The 17,288-nt window shown below is 38.2% G+C and overlaps 1 protein-coding gene across 5 annotated transcripts; it reads left to right on the top strand.

The window, feature by feature from the left end:
• The first annotated feature begins 580 nt into the window (after positions 1 to 580).
• On the top strand, positions 581 to 17,288 carry NUDT13 (nudix hydrolase 13). Of its 5 annotated transcripts, XM_055535764.1 has the most exons (9): positions 581 to 693; positions 6,173 to 6,264; positions 9,445 to 9,584; positions 11,068 to 11,202; positions 12,161 to 12,267; positions 13,746 to 13,871; positions 13,993 to 14,104; positions 15,115 to 15,269; positions 16,342 to 17,288. In XM_055535764.1, exons 2-9 carry the CDS (start codon positions 6,182 to 6,184, stop codon positions 16,540 to 16,542), a joined length of 1,059 nt encoding a protein of 352 aa, XP_055391739.1. In that variant the 5' UTR covers positions 581 to 693; positions 6,173 to 6,181; the 3' UTR covers positions 16,543 to 17,288. The 5 variants fall into 5 exon arrangements, with proteins under 5 accessions (XP_055391739.1, XP_055391746.1, XP_055391770.1 ...); XM_055535771.1 differs by lacking the exon at positions 11,068 to 11,202; XM_055535795.1 differs by lacking the exons at positions 581 to 693; positions 6,173 to 6,264; positions 9,445 to 9,584; positions 11,068 to 11,202 and adding an exon at positions 11,251 to 11,463.

Here is a 17,288-nt window from a genome sequence, read left to right on the forward strand (position 1 = left end):
TTACACAGAGACAGAAATTTTCATTTACCATCTGAGTCACCAGGAAAGCCCTGTTCTATGTAGAAGGATGGGTGTAAAGACTATATTTTTTATTGAAAAATGGATCTAATGGGCTTCCCTGGTGGTTCAGACAGTAAGCAATCTTCCTACAATGGGTTGGGAAGATCACTTGGAGAAGGGAATGGCTACCCACTCCAGTATTCTTGCCTGGAGAATTCCATGGACAGAGGAGCCTGGCAGGCTACAGTCCATGGGGTCACAAAGAGTTGGACTGAGCAACTAACACTTCCACTTTCACGGATCTAATGCTAGAACTACCGGAGTAGTCCTCCTGGTAATGAATTTAGATCTTAGAAGATCATGCTTTTGACCACCATGGTTGACTATGTAGTTTGAGGGCACAGCAGCGTGCCTGGGGATTGAACTACAATTCCCAGAATGCATCCTAAGAGGATTCTGGGAAGTGTGGCAGAAGCATGCTTTTGACAATCATGGTTAACTTTGGAGAGCTTAGCAAGCAGGCATGAGGATTGAACTACATTTCCCAGAGTGCATCTCAAGGAGCATTCTGGGAAGTGTGTCAAAGGCAGCAATCATTCTTTGAGGAAAGAGTCCAACTTCCCTGGAAGACTTGGAGTTCCCTGGTTGTTCGGATTCTTGAGGCCTAGGAAGGCACCCCTAAGAGAATTCAGAGTAAGTACAGTGGAAGAGAAACATATTCAGATTCTAACTGGAAGAAAGATTTTATGAAGAGACAGAACGAGAACTTGAAAAAAGTTCTCTGTCAGATTCTCTTCCTTCTTGAAGAAACCACAGTTATGCATCATAAATTATTGGAGCTATCAGATTAACTCCAGCTAATAATTTTCTGATACTTTTTTGGAGAGTCGTTTAAAAATGGAATTTGTTAACTTCTCTGCATTGTCTGAATTATTTTGAATTAAGGGAGGAACATTTATTTTTTAGAAAGCCAACCACATAGCTGGTCACTGAGAGCTTGAAATGTGTTTCCCAGTGGCTCCTCCATTCTCCATGTTTCCCATCCCACTGAGGTCCACAATCATCAAAAGTCAGACTCCCTGAAAAAGACTCTCTCAAACACTACTGAACCTGGCCTCTTCTTAGTAGAAGTAATCACAGAGATTAGAGGTGGACTTTTTTGCCATGCTCTAGTGCTTTCTAAATGAATCTTTCTTCTGTTAAGATGAACAGGATGAGAAGCATATATGAATCCTTTATTATAGGAGGTTCAGAGAAATTGTTCCGCTTAAGGGCCTTGCCTCGTCATTATTTAATAGTTTTTAGTCAAAATAATATTAACTTTCATCTGTATCAGTCTTTTTAAAAAGTTACTTTTAAAAGTACTTTTTAAAAATTATACTTCTTAAAAACTTAAATAGTCCATGAATGTTAGAAGGTGCTTCCTCATGTATTTCTCATCAAAACATGACCTTTGGAGCCAGAAAGCCCTGAGTTTTCATCTACTGCTCTCTAGATTGTATCTCAGATTGGTTAACCTCTCAAAGTTTTACCTTCCTCTCTTATAAAATGGAATAAATTCACTTTTTCATTCAGTGTATTGTTTTTTCTGTGATAGGGACTGTACTAGATGCTGTAGATAGGGAGATGCAGTCCCAGCCCTTAAGGATTTTATAGTCTATTAGAGCTGAGAATTAGGTATGTCAAAATCTGACATAGTAATAATACACTTTAGATCTCTTTTCTCCCTTTCCTTCCCCTGTGAAAAATGAGACAGAAACCAAGCTCCCCAACAAGTTAGGTGACAACTCCAGGTCACAAATTCAGTCAGTGGGAGAGCCAGGAAAAAAGTTTGAGTCTCTCCAGTCCAAGTCTTACTGCCCTGTCCCTTTCTTGCTTTGGAAGAGACATGCATTTGCACTGTAAACAAAACAGAAGGCAGGGCTGAGCTTGTCATCTAAAGTAAAATAAGAGTGTTAATATTTTCTTCTAAGACTAATTTTGTAAATAGTGCATTTTTATCTCCAGTGCATGATTTGGCATAAAGTATAATAATAGTTGCCAATTCAAACAAAAACAACTATCCTGTTCCTAATGGGGCAATTGAGCAACTAGATGTGTTTCAAATGCAGCATGTTTTCTAGCTGTAGACCAGTATGTTTACCAAATGTGAGCCCTTGGGTCAATACATTTTGAATAATACATCACACCAAAGACCCCAAAAGTGGAAATCACAAACCATTTCAGAAAAGCAGTAGGAAAATTTTTCCTGCATTAGATTTATAAATAATATAGGGCCATCAGAAATTTTATTTTTATCCAAAAAGTAATCTCACATAGCCTCTTGACTGTTAAGAGTCTTTTTGTGTGTGTGCTGAGGTTCAGTTTGAATGACAATTTCCCAGAGAAAAGCAGTACACCAGTGGTTCCTACAATGCATTTCAGTGATCATATTGTGGAGAATGCTGTAAATATCCTATAATATTTTAAAAATTAGAATGGGCAAAAGTAGAGTAAAAGCACAATAAATAACTAAGCACAGGAAATCAAACTGACACTTTACAAAAGGGGAGCTAGTATTATTAAATCTGAAAACACTTTGAATCTCAATAGTGATCAACGAAATATAATATAAAAGTTCTTTTTTTTTTTAACCAGATGCTATCAAACTTTGTAAGTGTAGCAATGTAGAACCATATGATTTTAAAACAAATTTTGGCCCAGTAGTTCTATGTTGGAGACCTTACTTTAAAGAGGTAATCAGAAAATATCAGCACAGAGGTATTTAGTAGTCTTTTATTTCTGGTAATTTAAAATCCGAGCCACCTAATGTCTAAAATTAGGGGAATATATAGCAAGTAAGGATGGAAGTCTGCTTGGTGTAATACTACGCAGCCAAAAATAAATAGATAAAACTTACAGAAAAAGATGGAAACCTGCTTATGACATGTTTCATGAAAGCAAATTGAAAAAATGTTTACTGATTACAAATATGTAAAGGTCATATGTGCAAAAGACTAGTATATAAATTATATTAATGTGGTGATAATATGGGTGCTCTCACAATTCTGTTTTCTGTATGTCCTGTAATACAATTGTATTAATTTGCTAATTTAAATTACATATTTGAAAGAGGAAAATGCAATTAAAGTTGAATTTAAAGGAAATAATTTTCTCTGTTTAAATAGTCTACACTGCTTTTTATATGTATAAAAAGGAGCCGTTTAGAAAAGGTATTAGACTTAATCTTTACTAGATTTATGACTATACCAATGAAGGTACAATTCTCAGTTAAATTATGTCTTCCTCTTGTTTATCAATTCTTTTTTAAAACTACATGAGGAACTTTACTATGTCTTTTACCAGCTCTGAGATCATTAACTTATGAGTCAGCAGGCCGTATAAATCCACAGTTGGCTAAGGTGAATTTAGTAAGCATTACATTTAGGCAAAACATCAGGCAGCAAAGCACAGTGGGCCACACAGATTAGCCGGTAGTCATAACTACAAACAGCTCTTACAGTATCACCGGAGGAATTCAAAGAACTCACCGAAGAAATTCCCCATGACTCTCAGGGAATGTGATGGAGTGCTACTGGGAACAGTGGCCTGTAGAAAGCTTCACAGTGAAGTTAGTCCTGGGAATGTACAAGAAATATGAACACATGGTTAAAAGACTCTTTTAAGTGCAGAAATGTAAAAAGTAAAAATTATGAGTACCCTTTTTAATCCCCATCTCCATATCACTCTCTCAAATTAGTCACCATTAATAGCTTGGCATGTGGATTTCTAGTCATTTGTAAAATAAAAAAAATACATATCTAATTAATTCTACTGGCCTGTATATGTATATATCCTTTTCTTTACAAATTAATTAGATAATGCTAAACCAACTAACTACTCTTTGCTTTTCTTAATAATATATTCTGAATATCTTTCTCTGTTACTACAAATGTTTTGTCGTACTGTTATCTTCTTATCTGTTTGTTTTTACAGCTCTGTTATTCCATTTTATCATAATTTTCAATTAACATCTTGTATGTATCCTTTTCTTCCTAGGATAAATTCTTAAAAGTGGAATTGCAGGGGAAGGGTGCTTACTGTTACCATTTAATAGATTATTTCAAAATTTCCCTCTAAAAATATCATATCAATAACATTCTCAGAGTTGGACCTGAGATAGGAATATTAACTTTAAATTCATTTCCTCCAGGATATCACACTAGTCTTTGGGTTATTAAAATAGAGACTATACTTTTAATATTCTCCTGGAATACTTTGTAGCCCACATATCACAATCTGCCTTCTGTGAAAGCTATGTATTTGCTTTCTCTCTCATGCAAGAGTCCCTTGAGGGCGGGATTTTTATCCTGTACATTATTGTGTCCCCTCAGAAAGCTTGCATAAAGTCAGTACTCAATAAATATTTTGTTGACTGTTGCTTACTAAATATATTTTACCCATGGCTAGGATATAGATTATAGGCAAAGCTGTCCAAGGATTAGTCATCAGTGATTCATAATTATGCAACTGAGAAGTAGGCCTAAATTTTAGACTTTCCTTGGTGATTTAGTGTCAAAATTTGCTTCCCTTGGGCACAGTTAAAAGGGTGTTTGGATAAATTTTAAAAATAAATAAATAAATAAAAGAGTGTTTGGTTATTTAACTATACTGATTTTCTTATTTCTTCTTTGACTTTTTTATTGCTAATGTGAACTGTACTTTTCATGGAGAATAAAAGGCTTACTGATATACAGACGTCCCTTTCTGGAGAATAGATCCTTAAGATATAGAGTTATTTTTCCTCTCACAAGAAGACTAAAAAATAGGAAATATCTTAGATCCATGTGGGTTTGCATAGCTGCCTTTTGAAATATTTTCCTAATGCTTGTGATTTTATATTTTTCTTATCTACAGGATTCTTCTTCATTTTCAAAGGGACTTCATTTTTCACATATTCTGAGAAATTTGGCTACATTAGTCTGGAGACAATCCTAGGCTTACTTGGTCTATTAGTGTAATGCTACCTGCTGTAACCAACTTCAGAATTTCAGTGGCTTAATATAGTAGAAGCTTACTTCTTACTCTGGGGAGTCTTTGCTTGGTGGATGGCTTTTCTCCACATAGTGATTCAGGGCGGAGAAGGCGATGGCACCCCACTCCAGTAATCTTGCCTGGAAAACCCCATGGGCGGAGGAGCCTGGTAGGCTGCAGTCCATGGGGTCGCTAAAACTCGGACACGACTGATGCGACTTAGCGACTTCACTTTCAATTTTCACTTTTATGCAATGGAGAGGGAAATGGCAACCCACTCCAGTGTTCTTGCCTGGAGAATCCCAGGGACAGGGGAGCCTGGTGGGCTGCTGTCTATGGGGTCGCCCAGAGTCAGGCATGACTGAAGCAACTTAGCAGCAGCAGCAGCAACAGCAGTGATTCAGGGATCCAGGCTCCTCCATCTAATGGCTCTGCCATTTTGAAGTCATCCAAGCAGATGGGGAAAAGACGGAGAATGCAAACCCATACTTAAGTGTGCCAGCCTAGAAGAGATACACATCACTTTCAGTAACATTATACTGTTTAGACCTAGTTTTAATCCCATCAAACAGAGGAGGAGAGAAATGTAGGCCTTGGCTTGGCAACTACCACCCAGCAAGAATTTCACATTATGGAAGGAGGACCCCAGGGTTTTTAGTGGACAGTTATCTGTTTCTCACAACCTATTAGCTAGGCAGAACAGGTTTTAATTTTGTAGATAGGAAAGAGGTACTGAAAAGTTGGGATTTTCCAGGTGGCGCAGTGGTAAAGAATCCACCTGCCAATGCGGGAGATACAGGAGACTTGGGTTCGATTCCTGGGTCAGGAAGATCCCCTGGAGTAGGAAATGGCAACCCATTTCGGTATTCTTGCCTGCGAACTTCCATGGAGAGAGGAGCTTGGCGGGCTACAGTCCATGGGGTCTCAAAGAGTCAGACATGACTGAGCAACTGAGCACACACACTCTGAAAAGTTGACATCCCACAGCTAGTTAGCAGTAGAGATATAATTTAGAAGCCAGATCATGACTTCTATTCAGTTTATCTTTTCTTAATATTAAATAGTGATCCTTTTCTGGCTTAAAGTATAACCCTCTTGGTGATTCATTACTTCAAATTGCATGCTCTTTTTTTTTCTTTTAATTCCTTTTTCTCCTAAGGACCTGACAATGTCCCTGTATCGTGGAACTGCTTGCAGGAGAAAATTTTTTTGGTGCTGTAGGCTGCTGTCAACTTATGTCACTAAGACACGGTGAGTTTTGACCAAACTGAGCTCTGATTTTTCTATCTTTGGTCCATTAAAATTATAAAATATACATATCTCAAAATTCTATATTGGGGCTTAAGGACGTATGATTACGATTTACATGTAAAGATGTTCAATGCAAATTATATATAATTAGAGAATTTCTAAATTTCCAATAATATCTAAAGTGTCTGACATACTTATATATAAGTTCTTTTTTTAAGATAATAATATAGTCTTTTCCACTATGGTACCTCTCATGCATAGAACCCTAGTATCTGGCACATAGTAGGCACTGAAATATTGTTGAATGGATGAATGAACAGTAAGGGAGAAATTAAATTATGATACAGCCATTATGATGGAATTAAAACTTTATTGAATAATAGTTCATTAATGTTGCTGAAAATAAGGTAGGTAACTCCATTCCCTGCATACTACACTTCCCAAACTCCCTCCCCCAAGAACAAACCTCAGTGAGAGGCAGTCTGGAAAAAAGTATCTACACCAGTACAGGAGGATGAAAAAGGACTTCTTTGTCATCAGTCTGAGCAAATGTAAAATCTGTGAATTTGAAATCACTAGCCTGCTGTCATACAATTTTGAGGTATAAATTTGCACCATCTATGTGGTGTAGTTCCAAATTCCCAACCTATGAAAAGAATTTAAGTAGCATTTGTAGACCTGCAGAAGCAAGTGTAAAACCCCTCTGGAGGGACACATTCACAACCAGAGCTTTTCATGTTGAAAGCTCTCCCATACATGAGTGCCCAGTCCAAAATTTAAAAGCACACAACCAAAAAAAAAAAAAAAAATAAAGCACACAACCATGTACAATCTTATATGAGCAAGAGTGAGAAAACAAAATTGCAATACTTGTTTTAGATATTGACATTTGAGTTATTTACAGTTCTCAGGCTGAGACCCTGAGAACAATAACAGAATTACTGAATAGTCTAAAAAAATGAGTGTTAAGGTGATTAAATATATTGAAAATGAATAATAATCATAAGAAAAATAAAATTTTGTCAGTGAAGAATATGGTGTGAAAATGTTAATGTTTAAGAAAAAAGGCTACAAATTAGTAGATGGAGTCTAAAAGTATTTATTGTACAATTTATTGTATATGTATAAATGGATAATATTAATACATAGTTTGGAGAATTCCAAGGGATAAACAGTGATCATCTCTGAGTGGTGAGATTCTCGATGATTTCCCTTTTTTAAAAAAAAATTGCTAACTGCATATTTTAATTTCAGTAGAATGACTATTTGTCAACTTTTATAACAAGAAAACAACAGTTTATTAGTGTGTTGTGGTTTCCATACTATTATACTTAAAAGGAGAAAATGCATTTTTAAGTGACTGATTATTGAGGCATAGTTGATTTATTATATGTTTCAGGTGTATAACACAATAATTCAAAATTTTTATAGGTTATATTCCATTTAAAGTTATTATAAAATGTTGGCTATATTCCCTGTGCTGTACAATATATCCTTATAGCTTATTTTTTATTGAAATACAGTTAATTTACAATGTTTCAGGTATAAAACAAGAAAATACATCTCTAAAAAACGTGTTCCAATCAAGAAGAATATAAGTTTTTTGATCTCAGTCCCAGTTGCAACGAGACCCTGGGTTTAAGACCTTAACCTGGTTATTTTTCTAGATGTTTTGCTTTTTATGGTCATTAGGGCAAAACACAGGTTGTACAACTCTTACTGCTTTTTTACAAAGGCACCAGTGCATGTTCTGTTGTTTATATTAATATTTGGTAATGTCTGAGTAGCACCTGTCTCTCCTTTGACATACACTGAGTCTTTGTCCCAGGAGATTACAGTCACTCACAATAACTATAAAAATATCTTGAGTATTAAAATCTCAGGCTCCTTTTGTCTTCTGTTTACAAAGAGCTCATTGCAATTGCTTTTATCATACAGTCAAAAATAGGTTTCTAAAGACACCACTGGGGCAAGTTTATCATTTTGCTTTGTAGTTTAATGCGGAGCTAATGCTACTGGTGTTACAAAAGCTCCCAGATTCCACAGAAAATATCTGTAAATTGTATTTCCCACTTTAAGCGACAAAATGTACTGTATACCTGAGAGTCTGTTTTAGGGATTTCAACAGTCAAAATCATTATGCTGGGAGTTCCCTGGTGGCTGAGTGGTTAGGCTCATGGGCTTATGCTGCTGTGGCCCAGGTTCAATCCCTGGCCGGGGAACTGACATCCTGCAAGCCATATGGCACAGCCAAACAAACAAACAAAAAACAAAACAAAAATCATTATCCCTAAGGCCCCAGAAGGGGAGTCCACATTCAGCCCTCCCCAAATCACACAGACTTTGCCCTGATTCCTGAGGCTCTTAAAAGGATAGACTCAGGCCATCTTTAATGAAGGTACAGCACTTGCTCCATTCCTTTTCTTTTTTTTGAGAAACTAATTATAGGATGCTCTTTTTTCTACAGTTTAATTCTGGCTACTGAAAATATTACATATTAAATAAATGTCAAAAATGGCTTCACTTTCATCAGTGGTCCCTTTAGTAGAGATAAGGAGCTAATGGCCATCCACTTGGGAGAGTAGATGCTTGAAATAAGACTGCATTTAAGATAAAAATTTTATTTTATCATCCCTCGGTTGAAAAGAGGTTTCTGAAGGTATATGTTTGCTCTTTGTCTGCAATAATAAAGTCTGCTCCCATCGCCAGCTTGATGTTTTATCACTGTACTTACTTTCCTTTCCCTCCACTGCATGTAAATTCTTGCCTCACAGCATATTAGCAGAGTACCTTGAGGTTCAACTCAGTAAATATTTATTACTGTTGAAGTTCAAGTCAAATATTTATTGAATTGAGCCATTCAATATGCTAATTACTCAAGATCCATAACTAAAACAGACCCTGCCTGCCCTTAAGAAGATTTCAATCTTAGAGGAGACAGATAGATTAATAAATAGAACCACGTAAGTGCAGTCACAGAAGTATGGGCAAGGTATACAGTAGGACAAAGGAGGGAATGATCTCCCAGTCATATCCTTTTTTAAAGCAATGTAGGATGTAAATAAATAAAAAGAAATAACTGTGGTGGGAGAGCAATGCAGGGACATAATTCTCAAAGATGAACGTTGTACAGGAAACTAAGTATGGTTTTGTAATTGTTTGATTATTTCCAAAACACAGGTATTTATGTGAACTGAAAGAAGATGATGATGCATGTAAAAAAGCCCAGCAGACAGGAGCATATTACCTCTTTCATAACTTGGCTCCTTTGCTTCAGAAATCAGAACATCAATACTTGGCCCCCCAGCATAGCCTATTAGGTAAGCCCAAAGTAGACCAGCCTGTGGCCACTGAACAGAAGTCAGTCCATGTTAAATCCCTGAGAAGAATCCTCCAGCTTCAGAGTTCAGGTTTTTCCCAAATGCTTTGGCCAATTAATTATTTAGTATATAAGCTGAATTGCCCAGTTGGATATTTTTTGGTGATGGTATGGGCCTCCCAGGTTGCTCAGTGGTCAAGAACCTGTCTACCAATGTAGGATATACAGGTTCGGTCCCTGGGTCAGAAAGATCCCCTGGAGAAGGGCATGGCAACCCACTTTGGTATTCTTGCCTGGAGAATCCCATGGCCAGAGGAGCCTCGCGGGCTACAGTCCATAGGGTCACGAAGAGTCAGACATGACTGAAGAGACTTAGCATGTGCACACAAACTGTTTAAGATGTGCATCATGACTTAATTTCTCCTTAGACGGGTCAAAGCTAAACATGAATTAACTTGCTTTGAGATATAAGTTTCATATAAATATATAATTTACATATAATTACATATTATACAATTATTGATATATTAATAAGTACATATCATATAATTTAACTAGAGAGATCTAAGCCTTTAGGAATTGGCATTCAAGATGCTACCTTTCAGTTTTACATGATGTCACTACATGTCGTCGTTTCGTCGCTGAGTTTTGGCCAACTCTTTTGCAACCCCATGGATTGTAGCTCACCAGGCTCCTCTGTCCACAGGATTTTCCAGGCAAGAATACTGGAGTGGGTTTCCTTCTCCAGGGGATCTTCCCGATCCAGGGATCAAACCCGCATCGCCTACATTGCAGGCAGATTCTTTACCACTTGTGCCACCTGGGAAGCCCCTGTGTCACTATATGCCAACTTCTAAATACATTGCCAGGGCCAGATTATGCACTGCATATGTTGGAATACTTTGCTAGTTTCTGGCAGTACATAAGTATATGAGGATGTTTATCAGAAGGTACTAAATATTATTTGGAGGTTAGCAATGTAATCTTGTATTATGAACAAATAAATATGAATCCTTCATGCACAGAACAGATTTTATCCCAATATAGCACTTGTCTTTACAGACCAGGATCTCAGATGAGGAGTCTACCCTGGCCCATAAAAGCAGCATAATCTGGAGATGAAATTGTAGAACTGCTTTGGTCTACCATTTTAAGTATGACACTTTTTTCTTCTTCAGTGCTTTAGTAAGTTAACTATGATGTGTCTTTAAAACTAGGGGATATGCCCCTTTCATGATATAATCATAGGGTAATACAGGATTACACAGAAAGAATTCCTTTAAATTCTTCAGATTGCTGATGGAGGCCAACAGAGGTTAAGTGAGTAGGTCATAATTACACAGCTAATTAGCATGCAGGCAGTGGCTGGGAGCCAGGTGTGCCTACTTCAAGTTGAAGTAGATGGTTTCTAATAAGTCTAGTATGGGCTCCTGTGGCTTAATTAAAACCCTGTGTCCCCCCCCCCCTCCTTTTGTATTTCTTAGAGTTGGAAAGGCTCCTGAGTAAGTTTGGACAAGACTCACAAATACTAGAAGATTCCGTGCTAATTGGATGCTCAGAAGAGCAAGAAGCATGGTTTGCTCTGGATCTAGGTCTAAATAGGTCTTCTTCCAAAAATGGTACATAACTTTATTCCTGATGGACACTTCCCAGTGGTTCTTAGGCTTTGGGACTCCACATGATAAAATTTCAAAGAACATGTTAAGAATACAAAACAATCTCAGTTTTTAAGTTGTTGTTCAGTCGCTAAGTCGTGTCTGACTCTCTGCGACTCTCCTGTGACTGCAACACGCCAGGCTTCCTGTCCTTCACTGTATCCGGGAGTTTGCTCAGACTCGTGTCCACTGAGTCGGTGAAGCCATCCAATCACAAGCATTTAAGTAAGAACATTAAAAAATACTACCATCTACTATCATCATTACATAAAGGATATTTTTTAATGCTTTCTTTCTCAACTCTATGGTGGTACACAGATGTTTATGATATTGTTCTCTCTACCCTCATGTATTTTATATATCTTAAGAAGAAAGAAATGTTTTAAAATTCATGACATTATTATTTCTCTTATCAATGCAGGTGAATAAACACATTACCTTGGAGTAGCTCTGAGCCTTCAGACTTGCATTTGGGAACTGGTTTGCTAGAGCTTGTGGCCCTTATCAAGCCTTCTGTCTCCATTTTAGGGTATCAGCTGTGAATACAATGATGCTGGAATGAGGTTTAGATAGGGGCTCAAAGGTCCATTTTCATCTTTTTTCCAGGGGTAGCGTGTGGCTAGTGCAAATGTCCTTATTGCCCCAAAGAGGATTTTGGGAAACACTATGCTCTGTTTCCCAAATCTGCCCGAATATAAGAATCTCCTGGTGCTTGTTTAAAAAAAAAGATTTCTGGGCCTCACTCATCTGCTATTCAGAATCTCCAGGTAGGGGCTTAAGAACGTGAATATTTTTTTATTCTTCCTAGTTGAGTTTTATTAGGTGAGTTTGGGAAACACTCTTCTAACACGATATACTAGAGAGGGTACCCGAGGTAAAGTCTGACATTTGTTTCATTTCATTCTCTTTTCTAATATTTTAGCTTCCTTACAGAAAGCTGAAATGGAGACAGCCCTCCAGGGGTCTTTCATTAAGCTGACAAAGGCTCTCTTTGAGCTGAATGTGAAGGATGCCTCCTTGCTGTCCACGGTAAATTGATTTCTTGGTTCTGTAGAAAATTTAGTGAAGTAGTGTATATGCGGGGAGAAGGCAATGGCACCCCACTCCAGTACTCTTGCCTGGAAAATCCCATAGACGGAGGATCCTGGTAGGCTGCAGTCCCTGGGGTCGCTGAGGGTCGGACATGACTGAGCGACTTCTTTCACTTTTCACTTTCATGCATTGGAGAAGGAAATGGCAACCCACTCCAGTGTTCTTGCCTGGAGAATCCCAGGGACAGGGGAGCCTGGTCGGCTGCCGTCTATGGGGTCGCCGAGTCGGACACGACTGAAGCGACTTAGCAGCAGCAGCAGCAGTGTATATGGGAAAGATTTGATTTCTTTTTTGCAGATCATAGACTTTGGAGAAAGGACACTGTGTTTCTTCTTCTTTTACCCTGTTTTTTGTCAGTACCTTTTTCTCCTAAGGGTGTATAGATCTATGGCACTATGATCTATAGGCCTTATAAACATTTTTAATGACCCACAGCATGACATACATATGGTGAGAAGTTACTCTACATTGCCCTAATGACTTATTCTCCACCTTTGGATTTCACTTGCTGAAATGGCTTTTGACTGTCCATTTAATTGGGCTTCCCAGGTGGCACTAGTGATAAAGAACCCACCTACTTACACAGGAGAATAAGAGACTCAGGCTCAGTCCCTGGGTCAGGAAGATTCCCCTGGCAGAGGGCATGGGAACCCACTCAAATTGCCTGGAGAATCCCATGAACAGAGGAGCCTGGCAGGCTATGGTCCCTAGGGTTGCAAAGAGACAGACACGTCGGCAATGACTTAGCATGGCACAGTACAGCACAGTTGATTAATACTGTTGTGTCAGTTTCAGTGGTACAACAAAGTGATTCAGATATATATATATACACATATCTATTCTTTTTCAAATTCTTTTCCCAATTCAGTTGTTATATAATATTGGATTGTCCGTTTAAGTTAAAGAGCTATCTCTAAACATTTTTTATTTGCAAAAAAATTCCAAACTTATTGGGGAGTACATATTGAGGTGTTTTGTTGTTGTTCAGTCACTCAGTCGTGTCCAACTTTTTGCGACCCCATGGACTGTAGCCCGCCTGGCTCTTCTGTGCATTCTTCTCAGAATCATGTAATTCTCTAGGTAAGAATACTGGAGTTGGTTGCCATTTATTTATATAGAAAATGTTTTCTTTTTAAGCTGTGTAAAAAGTACATAGGTGTTTATTCTGATACTTTAAAAAAATAATATATAATACGTTTAAAATGTTAAAAAAATTTCATACTTAAAATGATAGAGGACTATGTTCAGAGAATTTCCTTTAAAGTTTAAATAATTAATAACCATTTAAAGTAGGTGAGCTGGAAAGGGAATGGCACGTCCCTTTGAGTTGCTCTAAATATTAGTAGCCCCAGCACCGTTACAGATGAAACCCACATTCTCTCCAAACGGTACCAAGTCCATCTTTGTATTCCTAGGCTCAGGCTCTTCTCCGTTGGCATAATGCTCATCAGTTCTGCAGCAGAAGTGGGCAGCCCACCAAGAAGAATGTGTCTGGCAGCAAGCGTGTGTGCCCTTCCAATAACATCATCTATTATCCACAGGTAAGCATTGCTTTAAAAGGACAATAAACCAAGTCAAAAGGCTTTCCTTAGTTACCCATTATGTGGTTTCATTAACGGGCCCTAAAGCCCTGGTGTCTAAGTTTCCATCCCCTGTTCCTAGGTGGCACCTGTGGTGATCACGCTGGTGTCAGATGGAACTCGATGCCTGCTTGTCCGCCAGAGTTCCTTTCCCAAGGGAATGTATTCTGCCTTGGCAGGTTTTTGTGATATAGGTAAGGAATTTAGGCATATACAGATAACATTGAAGGAAATGAAAGCTTATCAATTATACATATATGTGTGTGTGTATTTTTTTTTGGCTGCACTGGGTCTCCGTTGCTGTACTCCAGCTTTCTCTAGTTGTTGTGGATGGGCTTCTCTTGTTGCAGAACAGGACTCTAGGCCACACGGGCTCAGTAGTTGTGGCGGGTGGGCTCGGTAGTTGGCGCTTGCAGGCTCGAGAGCCCGGGCTTAGTAATTGTGGCACTTAGTTGCCCCGCAGCGTGTCGAATCTTCTCAAACCAGGGACTGAACCTGTGTCCCCTGCATTGGCAGATGGATTCTCAACCACTGGACCACCAGGAATGTTCAATAGTTACGTATTATTCTTATTGCCAGAGTACTTGGAATCTCAAGCACATTTTCTATTATATCAAGAAAACTACCTTCTGGCACTATAATTTTCCAATATTTTATAGGCAAATTTTCAAATATAAGCATAATTGGAAGATTTATACTGTCAACACCCATATACTGACCACCTAAATTCGATAATTACTATGCTTATTTTATCACAAATCTGTTCATTCTTCCATCCATCCATTAATCCATCTTATTTTCTGATGCATAGATTGCAGACATTAATATACTTCCTCCTAAATATTTCAGCATACATATTAATATTCTATTAACTAAAATTTAATATTTACAGGCTGTTTTTTTCTCAGCCCATTGCAGTAAAATCGGCAAATGCTGACATGTGGCATTCGAATTTTATTAAAAAGCTGAGGACAGCAGTAGCCTTTCCGACTCTTATTTTGTGTAACGAACATAGCAGGTTCAAGAACTGGCAGTTCGATACCCAACTCCAGATTTGATTCCTAGTGTAAAGACTCAGAGATTTAGGCCTTTCCCAAGAGTATTTCCTTGACTTTGAAGTCACTTTTATGCTCCTTTTGCAAAGGTGCATCTGCATCACCCTTCCTGCTACAGGGCTATCCTGAATTAATCTGAGTACTTATAGGTGAAAGTCTGGAAGAGACTGTCCGGCGAGAAATTGCAGAAGAGGTGGGATTGGAGGTGGACAGACTGCATTACTCTGCATCCCAGCATTGGCCCTTTCCTAACAGCACACTCATGATTGCTTGTCATGCAACTGTGAAACCAGGGCAGACAGAGGTAGGTTCTGGTGCTTTCCTTATGACATACCCTTTGCCTCATCCAAGCTGGTCCATAGTTACCCACTAAGCACCTGCCTAGTCCAGCACTGTCTAGATTATACAAAGATGTGTAAAATATGATTTATACCTTTAAGGAATTTACAATCTTATAAGCAAATTCATCATAAAAATTAGGAATGTCAACATAAGCACCATTCTTCCTTGTATATGTATCTCAATCATGAGACAATTTACCTTTCATCATCAGGAAATTAACAATGTTTTACACTGAGTAGGCACACAATAAATATATAAAAGTTAATGAATGATTTCAGAATTGGTCTTATAGCTCAAGTCAGTCAGGATGTTGGGGACTAATAATATAAAATCACAGGAACTTCTGACTGAAAGGGACTTAGATGTTGTCTTATCCAACCTCATCTTGCTCTTTCATAAGTCTTAACAGATTGTGTTGTGTTCCCTATTTGGTTTCTATACAATAATATCTAACCTATCTCAGTTTCTGTAATAAACTGAGAATGCAGTTTGCATTATTTTGCTTCCTGCAAGGAAGATACTGTGCTTTTGACTATCATTAACACTTATCTTTTAAAGAAGAGTAACACTTTTATGTTTCCTTTTTAGTTATATAATCATTTAGGCACAAAAGGAAACAGTATTATTCATAACTTACATTCAGTGTTAACACTTTTTTTTTTGGCTGCACTGCATGGCTTGCAGGATCGTAGTTTCCCGACCAAGGATTGAACCTGGGCCACGACAGTGAAAGTGCAAAGTCCTAACCACTAGACTGTTAGGAAATCCCCAACCCACTCTTAATACTTTACTATTTGAACTTCCACGATTTTTTTTCATGTGTGTGTGTGTTTTAATATCTAAAAAATATACTTAACTCTCTTCCCTTAATTATGGTTATTTTGCTTCTGGACATTATCTAGAATTATCTCCCAGTGAATAAATCCAGATACCATCTTCTAAGATTGCTCAGTTCTGGAACATCTTCTCACCCTTGGCCATTGTACTCTAAGTAGCTCCTAACTTTATATCCTGTTTTTCCTTATGTCTTTCAGCTCCAGGTGAACTTGAGAGAACTAGAAGCAGCTGCCTGGTTCAGTCGTGATGAGGTGGCCACAGTCCTGAGGAGAAACAACCCATCTAATCAACAACAGAGTGGGGCTGTCCCATTCTGGTTGCCCCCCAAGTTAGCCATTGCCCACCAACTGATAAAGGAGTGGGTTGAAAAACCGACCTGTTCTCCCCTGCCTGCTTAGCTCAGATCAGGCCACCTGATCAGATAACTCCCTCCTCACGATCTAAGAGGGGCACATCAGAGAACAACTGATAAACAGGAGGTGACAAAGCCCATCCCAGGCCAACCTCGTAAGGCAGAACAGATGGTGAGCCTACAGCAGGACACATCTGCCAGTGTTAACAGAGTTCCTAACCACAGGCAATCAAAAATGCCAAACCCGATCAGATAACAAAAGTCAAAGCAAAAGTTGAATAGTTTGGATCCAGGCCCGTGTTCACTCATTTTCTCCTGTGCTGTGGAAGCAAACATCTTCTGGCATGTGGCTTATCAATGCTGGATTTACACTAACTGCCAAAATGTGCCTGGTATAGTTTCAGTTCAAATTTTATCTTAGTATTAAAAATATATAGCAGATCTCAACTCAGTTACTTTTTATGTTCACAGAATTTTAAAAAGTAGCACAACATTTTTGAATTTGCATAGAGGTAATTGTTTTATATAGAGTAGTTAAATAAAGGTCGTATTTCTTTAAGTCCTTCATCCCAGGAAAGCAGGAATTAAGGTCTTCCTCAAGGTGCTCTGTAATAAATCAGATACAGGGATGTTCTGTTGAGGTAACTGCATGCCAGTGGGCTCAAGTGGGTAAGTCAATTTTTTGCTGTTACTTGCTCAGTTTGCGACCCAGGGAAAAGAGTATCCCTTGCTGTGCCTGTTTTCCTAAACTTGAAGTAACTTCAATAAAATGACCAGTGAAGATGAACCATT

The sequence above is a fragment of the Bubalus kerabau genome, chromosome 1 (assembly GCF_029407905.1).
Source record: "Bubalus kerabau isolate K-KA32 ecotype Philippines breed swamp buffalo chromosome 1, PCC_UOA_SB_1v2, whole genome shotgun sequence".
Taxonomy (NCBI): domain Eukaryota; kingdom Metazoa; phylum Chordata; class Mammalia; order Artiodactyla; family Bovidae; genus Bubalus; species Bubalus kerabau.

Coding starts and splice junctions, on each gene's coding strand:
- NUDT13 (XM_055535764.1), top strand. CDS start 6,182: ATGTCCCTGTATCGTGGAACTGCTTGCAGGAGAAAATTTTTTTGGTGC. Junction 6,265..9,444: donor ACTTATGTCACTAAGACACG/GTGAGTTTTGAC, acceptor TCCAAAACACAG/GTATTTATGTGAACTGAAAG. Junction 9,585..11,067: donor CCCCCAGCATAGCCTATTAG/GTAAGCCCAAAG, acceptor TGTATTTCTTAG/AGTTGGAAAGGCTCCTGAGT.